The 11865-nt window shown below is 37.3% G+C and overlaps 1 protein-coding gene across 1 annotated transcript; it reads left to right on the forward strand.

Annotated features, from left to right (window-relative positions):
- Positions 1 to 3591: 3591 nt before the first annotated feature.
- On the forward strand, positions 3592 to 5320 carry LOC105054496 (phosphoenolpyruvate carboxylase kinase 2-like). The gene is made up of 2 exons (XM_010936022.4): positions 3592 to 4459; positions 4915 to 5320. Exons 1-2 carry the CDS (start codon positions 3673 to 3675, stop codon positions 4971 to 4973), a joined length of 846 nt encoding a protein of 281 aa, XP_010934324.2. The 5' UTR covers positions 3592 to 3672; the 3' UTR covers positions 4974 to 5320.
- Positions 5321 to 11865: the final 6545 nt, after the last annotated feature.

Raw genomic sequence — 11865 nt, forward strand, 5'->3', positions numbered from 1 at the left:
ATTCATGTATGTTTTAAAATACAAAATGTATCAAGAGTTGAATTATATGATGCTACTTATCCAAGATATAACAGTTTATATGTACCATTTCGTTTTTTTTTTTTTTTTCCCTTCTTGCTTCGTGAATAGCTCCGTTTCTGGTACAGGGAAGATGTCGCAAAAACCGTTAATGTAGTTAAAACATTGAATTAGAATTAGGATAAGCGCAATTGTTTATGAGGGAAAAAGTTAAAATTAAAAATATTGTCCAACCCATCTCGATCGTCGGATCCAAGTCCGGAAGATGATCAGAGCGGTTCTTTGACTCGATTGCCTTATTTGTTTGGAAACAAGTTCAGACTTGGATCTCAAAAAACTATAAGTATAATCTAAATATAATAAATTTGGTTCGCTCTCTAGCCTCCCAAAAGGCAAAGCAATTAAAACGGTAGTGATGATTCATTCATTTTATAAGGTTTATTACGAATCTTTAACCAGTAGTACGCGCCCTCGCTCTGTGGGCATGGCACGCCTACGTATTCCTCGATGCTATGAAGAAGAAAGATGCATCCCAGTTGAATTAAATAATGCTAATCTTTTATTCAAATTATATAATGTGATGTGCATAAACAAAATCATTCTTATTCAAGCATCTACATAATGGAACCCTCTATCGATAGCTTTGTTTGTGAATCAGGGGTTGCAACTGTTTTAGTTTGGGCCTGGTAGAGCTTGTACGTAGCTTAGCCTACCTGGATTTTGTTGGACCCGAAAAGAACCCAATGTCAAGTTGGCTTGTGCACGAGACACAGGGTTGAGCGACTCAAATCCAAACTAGACCGTAGTCCTCAACCTAACCTGCTCTTTGCTCTAGGATCTAGATGCAATTTAACTAACTCTGACAAAATTCTTGTCCGCTGCAAGTTGATGTACGAAACCTAACTTGGTCGAGCTCCATTAAGCTTGTTTTAAATATATATATATCTATATCCAAAGTAACTGGATCCAATTTTTGATTCAATCCAAATTATGCTCAGAGCTATCAAGTCAAGAAAAATGTAAGATGGGTTGGTTAAAAGCACCGATTTTTAGTTGAATACTAAAAATCAAAGATTTGTATATCCCGTGTCTCTAGAGATAGCAACAGATAAAAGATCACAAAATTTGTCCTATCTATAACCGAATCCGTTGAAAATTTTACTATTCAAATTCATCACAAAATGAATTACAAAATCAACCAAAAATCTCAAACCCATCCCCGCCGGATATCTGAATCCATCCGATTATCATTTATTTGAGTTAGGTTATTTGGTATCCGAACCTATCTAATCTGAGATAATGAAATGAAAAAAAAATAATAAAAAAAATGATCAATATATATTGGAAAAAGTCATTTCTTTCAATTTTTTCAATTTTTGTTTTTTCCATCCTTAGGAATTCAATCAAGTGGGGGACTTAGAGCCTTTCCATCAAAAATCTTTAATCACACAAAAATACCATGCTTCTACCAACATTAAGCTCTCAAAACCTCAAGCGGCCAACTCACAATGCCACAGCCCCCCCCCCCCCAAAGGCCCATGTGCTTAAGAAAAAACCCCAGTCGAATCTTGGAAATCCCTATGAACTCCCTCAAGTACTTTCTTTTCCTTCAAAAAAAATAAAATAAAATAAAAATAAATAATAAATAATTAATAATTAATTAATGTATATAAAAAATATCTAATTATTCAATATTTTTTTCATTTTTTCTTTGATTTTTTTATTTTTTTTTTATTTTTCTGATTTTTTTTTTCTATCCTAAAGAGTCTCAATAAGGTGGAAGGCTTGAGCAGCCAAATAGGGAAGCTTAGGATTTTGTGATGGACATCCATATAAAAGTGAATTCTGATAGCAGGTATATAAGGGATAAATTTTAAATCCATCTCAAATATATTTGAATTTTAATTTTAAATCACAAACATATTCTAAACTCTATAATAGAATATTATTAGATTAGCCTTATTAACTATTAAGATTTAGTTTGTCAGTGCGCTGATGTGTCTACTCAGTATGTGTTCCAATAGGCCAATAATGCAGCGGACTGCATAATTTGCTTCGTTGTTGATCACTCTGATGATTGAAACTGATGTTTTGATGATGTTTGCTTTTAGAATTTAAAAAATATATTTTTTTAATTTTTTAAATTATATTATATCGAAATTGTGTGATCGTCCGTTTGTATCAAAAAAAATAAATAAATAAATTAGACAGAAAATATATCTGTCTGCCATCCCTATCGATTCCTACCCATCTGTTACTTGTTTCCATCTGTTCGTGGGTTACTCAATTATTAAAAAATTATTTATATATTTTACTCAAAAATATAAAAATATATAAAGATATGTACCAAGAAAAAAAAAGTACATTGGACGCAGAATTTTAAAATAATATTTTCAAATAAAAAATATAAAATATGTCATCACTCGGTTGATGTTTGCCGTGAAAGATACGGCAAGGGCGTAGACCTAAACGATGCGATTGGCTTATCAGCCACAGTTGATAGCTCACCAAACATATCGTGTCCCTAAACAGCTTATATTATAAGTAAAGTCGCCATATAAGGCGACCTGCTGGGTCCACTTCTCCGTTAATTACTTAAATTTTTTCCCCTCCGAAAACAAAAACAGGGAGCGGGCCTTTAGCTGCGAAAAGGCCGGGACCCCATCGCATGGCCTTGGCGTGACAACGCGGTGGCCATCCAATGGTCCGAATAAAGCTATCCTTCCACGCGGCCTTGTATCCTTCAGCTTTTTAATCGTCTCTAACCTCTGTCGTCCGAAAAGGTCCCCTGGGACCCACTAAAACCGAAACTTTCTCCAAAAGGCCGTTACGATACGACCCTCTCACGTGCTCCTACCTCCAATCCATGTGGGGACAACCGTATCCAACGGTCCGTATCAAGACTGCAATAGTAGGAGGTCATCTGACCGATCCTGATATTTTTTAGATCTGAGATTAAATAATAAAATTTTTTTTATTAAAAATTAATATATTTTAAATATTAATTATTATTAAAAAAAATTAATTTATGTACAATAATTTTTTATAAATATATTCATTAAGTAACATATAAAATCTATCATTAATCTATGTAATTATTTTTTTATTATAATATTATAAAAATCATCCTTGCACCCTATTGGAATATTAATACAGGACCTGAGCCTGAGACGATCATCCAATTCGACCTGCCCCAGGACCAGCCTTGCATCTAACGGAAGTCATCGCTTTCCGAAACTGATCGCTCTTAAAAGCGAAAACTAACCGGATTAATTTGCAAGACATGTCCAACTCCACCTAATAAACTTTTTTTGTATTATTTATGGTAAATAATCCCTCTCGCCGTTCGATATTTTTCGATGGGCGATTCTGCTTGCTAACCCGTTAATAATTTTTTTTTCAATTATATTATCATTATAAACTATATTACCGAGTGCTCCAAATTTAGTTCGTGCCTAATTAAATAAAGATAGTGGCATTTTGGGAATAAAAGTAAAATCGAACTTGCGCGGAAGGCGGAAGAATCCTAGAAGTCCGCCTGACGTTTGTTTTATATTTGGAGGTGGTGCTACTCACACCGCATACGCTCCTTCATAAAAGCCGGCCAACCATCACCGTTTATCTCTGAAGGGAAATTTTAGTTGACACAGAGCGATGAGTGAAGAGCTGAGGAGGGAGTACGAGATCGGAGCACAGATCGGACGGGGGAGGTTCGGCACCGTATACCGGTGCGTCTCGGCGGAGACCGGCGAGGAGTTCGCCGTGAAGTCCATCGAGAAGGCCCTCCTCGCCGACATCATTGACCGTGAGTGCGTCGAGCGGGAAGCCAAGATCGCACAGCACGCCGCCGCCGGGAACCCGCGCGCCGTCCAGGTGCAAGACGTGTACGAGGACGAGGAGTGGCTCCACGTGGTGATGGAGCTGTGCCCGGGGCCGGACCTCTTCGATCGGATCAGCGGGCGGGGTGAGCCGCTGTCGGAGGCGGAGGCAGCGGTGGTGATGGCGCAGCTGATGGAGGCGGTGGCGGTGTGCCATCAGCGGGGGGTGGCGCACCGGGACATCAAGCCCGACAACGTGCTTTTCGACCGGGTTGGGGGGCTGAAGCTGGCGGACTTCGGGTCGGCGGAGTGCTTCGGGGACGGGCGGCCGATGCGGGGGCTGGTGGGGACGCCATACTATGTGGCGCCAGAGGTGGTGGCCGGGAGGGACTACGACGAGAAGGTGGATGTCTGGAGCGCTGGCGTCGTTCTCTACATAATGCTCTCCGGGATGCCGCCCTTCTACGGCGACACGGCGGTGGAGATCTTCGAGAAGGTGCTCCGGGCCAACCTCCGGTTTCCCACTCGGATCTTCCGCACCGTCTCTCCGGCGGCCAAGGATCTCCTCCGCCGGATGCTCTGCAAGGACGTATCGCGAAGGTTCTCGGCGGAGCAAGTCCTCGGTATGCCTCCTCCTCCGATCCCGTGTTTTCTTTCTTCATCTTTGGGTTCCGATCTCTTTTTCTAGCGCTTCTTCCGGTTTTACTTAGCTTTATAGGGTTTCTTCTCGGATCTATCTCGTTCTTTGAAAATCCTGCATCTGGGAGTTGAACTGGCGATTTTCCCCTTTCTTGGTTTATTTTTAGCTGCGGTCTTTTTTTTCCTTCTCCTTTCTTTTCTCCTCCAAGGTCTTGTGTTTTGGATTAACATATACAAAAAAGATTGGGACTCGGATATTTTTGTTATACGACGATCTTTTTGCGGTATCTTGTGATTTTTTTCTCCGTTCTTTGCTATATCCATTTTTTTTTTTTTAATTTAAAGGAATTCCACATGGTTCCTGCATCGAATCTAATTGTATATTTTTGAAAAAAAAAAATGATTTGCGCTCCTCTTCTTTTTGTTAAAAAAATATCAGGGCATCCGTGGATAACCAGTGGCGGGGGACTGAGACCAGCAGAAGAGGAGGCAAACTAGAAAGAAGATTAAAAGAGGTTGAGATCGGGCTTCGCGTACAAATATACTGTGAATACCATCGCCGTATATAAATGTGCCCTTTTTTGTTCATTTTTCAGAAGGGATTCCGGAGCTTGAGGTCTTCATGTGAGATAAAGATGGGATTTTTTCTGATCTTTTCGATCTCCTTAACGTTCGAGTGTACATATTTTTTTTTTTTCCTAAAGAAAGGAATAAAGTCGAGTATCTGCAATTTTTCTTTTTTTTTTTTTTTGGGGGGGGGAAGCGCTGCGTGGTATACTGCTATTGTGTCATATAAAGAGAGATCCAAGTTTATGGAATTTGCTTTTGCTCTTATTTTCGTGAAAGGCTTCTTTGTTGGAATGTTCTTGATTTCGCTTGTTGTGGGGCCTTCCAACGGACAGACTGAGGGAGTGGAATGGCATATTCGGTGGTTTATGCTATCCTTCCCTCTCTCTCTCTCTCTCTCTTTTTGTCTCACTGTTGCTCGACGGCGTGCATTTTCCTAGCAGAAACCTGATAGTTTGACCGGCCTGCCTGAGAGATAGGCGTGGCTGCTTATTCTCCCTCCATCACTTATGTGGATCATGTATTCTTTCTAAATTCTTCAAGAACGGTATAAAAAAATTGCTAATTCGTGCAACGCCAAGTATGTTAGTCCACCTGTGGGCCCCTGGAAGAAGGAATATTTTTTGATTTCTGCCAAAGAGGTACTTTGCATTAAGCAAATTCTTGCGACTTGGTTGGCCATCGAAAATGCATATTCAAAGAGTTGATGTTCCAAGTCTCACCTACGATCCCTTCAAAAATAAAACCCTTCAGTAGACTCTCAACAAGTTGAAATTCAACCTCCAAGAAAATTGCACATCAAACGACTGTCAAGAGGATGATGTGATGTCGATAAGGGAGAAAGATTATAATCACTTGATTGTTTTCGTCGAACAAAAAAAAAAAAAAATGTAAATAAAAAAATACTTAAATAGATAGAGGGATCATAGTTTGTTGTCATTGCTTCTTCTTGTATGGATACCATATAATTAATTCATGATTTCCTGCCTCTTTTCATTTGCTTCCTTCTTGTCAAAATTTGTTGCTACCGAATCCATTAGCTCATGCCAATTATATTTCCAAACTTAATATGTTGGCCAACTCTGATCCACTTTTTTATTTTAATTTTTTATATGAAAAGAAACTCACCAAGCATGCAACTGGCGTGGAGCTCAATTCCCCGCATCTCCACTCTCCATGTCCTATAATTTTCTTTTATTTTATTGGTCAGTAAAATGTGAGATAAGTTGCCACTACTTTGTTTTATAAAAAACAAATTATTCAAGAATATTTTACTAAATAATTTTAAAAAAAACCTGTTAGGCTATAGTACTATGTTTGGAGAGAAATTAGATGATAGTACTACAGTTATATATTTTCATCGCTTCCTATGCTACATGCTCCACATCATAATCCCCCACTCCCTTCTTGTTTGATGTGTTGTCACAGTGCCCAGTACCTTGTGAACTAGTGCAACTCAAATCCTACAAATTACACTAATTACCTCCTACAATATTTAACAAAGAATAGGGTAAGGAATATAGTTGTGCAACAAATTGTTACTCTATGTCAGTTATATATTAACAAAGTTATACCTTAAGACTCTAATCTGTCTTACTTATACCCCCTGTTTTCCTTTTAGCTCTGGCCTGTATTGTATCAAAAAAAAAAACAAAAAGCAAATTATGACGCATGTCATGACTGATTAGTCTTTTTATATATATATATATTCAGAAAAGAGGGAAGGTTTCTGTGGTCCCAGTATCATGTAATTGTCCATGGGCTGGAGGAAAGCAGATGAGTCATGACTTTGTGAACTTTTTTTTGTCTTTGCATAAAATATGCAAGTTTTTATTCGTGACTCACCTTAACTTGCTTCACAATTCCTTGCCTTACCTATTGCGACGCATCCAGGAAAAAAAATTTCATTGCAACGGTGATATCATATTTTATCAAATAAAAAAAAAAAATCGATGATACCACGTCAAATTTATCACAATCCAATAAAAATATTTGTATTTTATCGATTACAGTGTATTTTATCGATTTCCGTGATGACACCCCACACTGTCCTATTGATTTTCGACATTTTATTAAATTGTTATAAGTTTGACATGGTATCATCGTTGCAATAAAAATCTTCTCTCATCCACCACGGGGACAACCTTGATGTATCTTGCATCTAAATGGACTGCTAAGGGGCAATCAAAGACCGCATATGGAAGTAGGGCCTATGAAATATCCTCCGCTGGAGATGATTTGTGTATGGAGAGGCCGTTGTAGCTATCTTGGCCCTGATGAAGACTTGTTATCTGTCAATTACATCAAAATTCATGATATTATTACACCCAATCACCTAATAAGATAATATTTTTAATGGCAGAAGGTGCCTAAGAATACAATTATCGATCTCAACAACGGCAGTCGAATGCATAGGTGTTACAAAATCACGGCAACTAATTACATAAGTTGCGACTCAAAACCACTTGAGTAACCGTTTGTCCTGCTCAAAACTTTTCTATAAATCAATTCTTGCATCCAACGGTTGTCCAAAAAAAAATTGTCCCTCGATCTATTCCCACAGAAAAATTTTTCAGGCATCGATTAGGATATTAAGATTCTCCTATGGCACTGATGATATCCGACACTAGTAATTCCACGGATATATTTTAGCTTCCATATGGTGGCGGGTCCAACATTTAAATGGTGGAATTAATTAAAGTTGCATCCTACTCTTGTATAGCTCTTTATATTAATAAAGATTGGGTGGCTTATAGCCTCCCATATTCTCAAAAAATTAAAAAAAAAAAAAAAAAAAAAAGGGCCTCAATCTCAGGGAGATAGCTCTAATTGGGCGAGACGAGGGTCTATAAAACCACTCTCGAATGATTGGGATAAGGCTAGATGAAAATGATCATAATACTATACATATTGCATCGACGAAAACCTTTTAAAGAATTTGCTTTTGGTTTTTGAGAACCTTGCTGGATTCCTTTTGTGCTTTTGCTGCAGCCAGAAGGTGTTGGACGATGTGGTTTCCATACCTTCCAACTTTGAAATCAAAAACAAGGGTTCAGTTTGACTATACGCCGTTGATCTGATAGCCGTCGGCTCTTATCTCTCTCCGGCACGCATGTTAGGACCTCGCGACTTGGGACTTGTGGTTTCTTTCATAAAAGAAAGCTTAGGTATTGTCCGCTTGTACAACGCTGAAAAGTTCCTGGCCAAGATTTCGGCTAAAAACTAGCGCTGCATGGATTCAAGGGTCAAATAAAATTACATGACCAAAGGGTCAAAAAAATGATGCTACGTCACCTAGGGAATCATAAAACGTCTCTATTTTATTGCCCAGCCTCCGATTAATATTTGTAAGAAAAGAACTCAATTATTTCTCGGCCATTTGGTAACTGGTTCACATGTTCAACCTTTAATGCTTGCTAAAGAAATAGAGTGAAAGTGGATCGATTAATATCACTTTAAATTTATTTTTATATTCGAATCTATTTAGATATGATAAAAATATAAATATCTTATTAATATTTATATTCACTTCTGCCAAAAAAAAATATATGAATATAGATGTGCAATTATCTAATCCATATTCAAATATTTAATTTTATTAATAATTTTATTTTTATTTTATATAATTTTTACTGTTAACGAAATTATATAATAATATTAATATGTTATTAATTTGATTAATCATCTACTTACTGATAGTTTTGATTCTTTGGTTATAAAATTTAATTAATCAACTTATATCCATATTTATGTCTATATTCTTAATATCTAATTTGTGTATATACCTATTTTAAATAAATATAAATATGAATTTTTACGTTCAATCATCTGTATTTATATATGTATTTGCCAAACGAAGCAAATATAAATATGGACATACCGATTTATGATTCATATTCTGTCTAATTTTAAAAAAGCCTTGTTAACGAAGGAGTCATGGTTTCGATTCCCTTGTACTAAAAAATGTTCTCATGACACACGTCATAACCGCCACCGAACTCTCTTGCTTTGATGTATGCATCTCCATATCTTTTTTGATTGAGGCTTGAGTAGTCCAAATAAACCCCTCTAGTCTTCTTGGGGCTTTCTATAGAAGAGGAGATGAGGCGTGCACCTTATTGTGGTCCTTGCATTGAACATTCGTATGGAAGGATGCGAGATTCTCCTTCTCTTAAAAATTCAGTCTTTGCCTTGATGACTGGTCCCAAACCTATTAGATATGCCTTCTTTTGACCGATTTCCTCTATTGTACACCGCATCTCGATCGGTTTGCTTCTCCAATGCCTAGCAAGATATACCCGTTCTAATGGAGCTCCTCCAGTTAACAGCATATATGACAACGTAGGTACGAGAGGCACAAAGCTGACACCCTATATAGCTAGCATGTTCCCAACAACGTTACACCCAATTAATGCATCACAACCATCGAAACCAATCAAATAATCATAAAACTTTGTTGTGGAAATTGTTCGGAAATCTACCTACGTCACCTAGATTTAGATGTGATAGGGCCTATTCATGCATTATGATCGATGACACCAGCCATGACATAACTCTCTCTCTCTCTCTCATTTGATCAAAAGTAAATCAATCACTTGCATCAGACAATGACCTAAAATATTGATTCCTTGTCGATTCCATCGTATATCCCAAAGAGGAATCTTAGTAAAGCACCATGCAGTTAGGAAACAACATTCTCCTTTCATAAAAATGACATCCAATGCTTTGCATGATCGTGGTTTAGAGGAGGTAGGTGTGGGAGAGAAGATAATTATGGCATTATAAACTACAATGTGATATAGTTTTATATTGAAAGAAAATTAAAATTATATACGTGTATCTCATTACATGCATGCCAAGTAGTCGTATGCTTTCAGTTAGCATTATCCATTTTCTACTGATACCTCCCCCTTTGTACCCCCTCTCTCTTTGACACACACACACACACAGAGATAGAGAGATGATTTAGCCAAATCTATAGTAATTAAATGAATCAATTTTGCATATCCATGATTTCAGGATACTTGTTAAAGCAAACTGTCAACCGTCACAACCTCTACCTTGGAGTGCTGATCCTAGATTTTTAGAGATAACAAACCAAACCAATCACTAATTTCTATACCACCTTTCTTCGCCAACTCCCAATTTTTAAAGTCGAGCACCAGGGAGCCACATGATGGTGTCTCTTCTTCTCCAATCCAGTTTTTTTATATCCTGTGAAGTGATCCCAGAGACCACTCCAATTAAAGATGGGAGAAGAAGTAAAAGACTTGGCCCCTCGTATTGAGAAAGCTTTGTCAATGTTCACTACCACGTGGTGGGGAGAACTTTATGGGGTGGAAGCGAAGCATAGTTTCATCCCATGAGTCCACACCTACACCCATTTAAGCCTCAATTCTTTTTCTGCCTTATACTAAATAAAGTTTGAAAAAGAAGTAACTTTTTCTAGGGTATGATAACTAATTGTTTAAAATAATACTCCAGATTTGAATTCTTGATTTCTTGAAAAACAAGCCTTTAGAGATGAATTGTTTGGCCACCGATGCTAATAATTATTGATAATTAATTTAAAATAATTTTAATGAGATGGCTTTTTTTGGTTCGTTTGGAAGAAACAAACTGGATCTCATGCCCAACGGAACATCTCTTGTTACACTAAAATGTTGACGCCGTGCATCACATGTTAAGGTGCACATGGTGCACGCACATCAATATTAGTACCCCCATGACATGCATAAATGAGATTAGCCATCTTGCATATTTTAGTAATTTATAGAATATAGGGGTGTTTGGTTGGGAAGAGCTGAGGCATCGAAGGTTGGAATGAAAATGAGAATGGATGATTTTCTTGCCAACAATTTGGTTGAGAAAAATTTCATTCCGATTCTGATTCTGGAGCTATCCAATCCTCTTAAAACATAATCTCAACTCTTATCTAAAGATTTAAATCTTCACTTCAATTTTGATTATAATCATGAACCAAATATTTAAAGGGATATAGCTATTTCAATTTCTATGCGAATTTATTCCGATTCTAATTCAGCAATGGGTTAGCTAAGTGGTTCTGCTTAATCCACTTTCAAAGTCAAGATAGGTAAAACATCAACCGTTGAGTCTGATCCTTGTTTTGTTAAATTAATTTTATATTCCCAATTAACGGGCATCCACCGTACAGAAACAAATTAAGTCTCTTCTTTTCTCCACAAACATTATAATTTTTCCTCGTATGCATAATGTTTTTCTTTTTATTTATTTATTTTCATTATTTTGCTCAAAAAAGCATATCCTTTCCTGTACAGTGGACAATAACCCAGCATACGAGATGACGCTCTTGGTGTAAAGCATGACGGTGGTGTTCTCAAGTATTTGAGCAACGCGACTTTAACAGCTGCTAACTATTTTTAAAAATAAAAATTAAAAGTGATACTCCCACAATTTTTTTTTTTCCTTTTTTTTCCCATGCTGCCACTGTTATAGTTAGAAAATTCTCTCTCTCTCTCTCAAGAGAAACAAAACTATATTCTCTCCATCTGGATCATGTTTTGTGACCAATTATTAGAAAACCACCCCAATTATCATCAAGATGCAGTGTATTTTAACTATATGATTGCTTCCACAAGTCATCCATTCCATCGTTGTCCATTTGTCGCATGTCAGGATCGAATTTGCCCTCATCACGCCCCATGCGTTCTTATGCACCGTGTCCTTGTAGCTGACGTTCATCCACGAGTGTGGTTTCAAATTATGAAAAAAAATATCAGGTAAAAAGAGCTTCACCGTGCCACCTATACAAAGTTTAAGCAATATGTTAGAGTGATTTATG

The sequence above is a fragment of the Elaeis guineensis genome, chromosome 11, assembly GCF_000442705.2.
Source record: "Elaeis guineensis isolate ETL-2024a chromosome 11, EG11, whole genome shotgun sequence".
NCBI classification, from domain to species: Eukaryota; Viridiplantae; Streptophyta; class Magnoliopsida; order Arecales; family Arecaceae; genus Elaeis; species Elaeis guineensis.

Excerpts from the sequence above, each read along its gene's own strand:
- LOC105054496 (XM_010936022.4), top strand. The coding sequence starts at position 3,673 with ATGAGTGAAGAGCTGAGGAGGGAGTACGAGATCGGAGCACAGATCGGA. Across the intron at positions 4,460-4,914 it reads CTCGGCGGAGCAAGTCCTCG|GGCATCCGTGGATAACCAGT; the intron begins GTATGCCTCCTC and ends AAAAAATATCAG.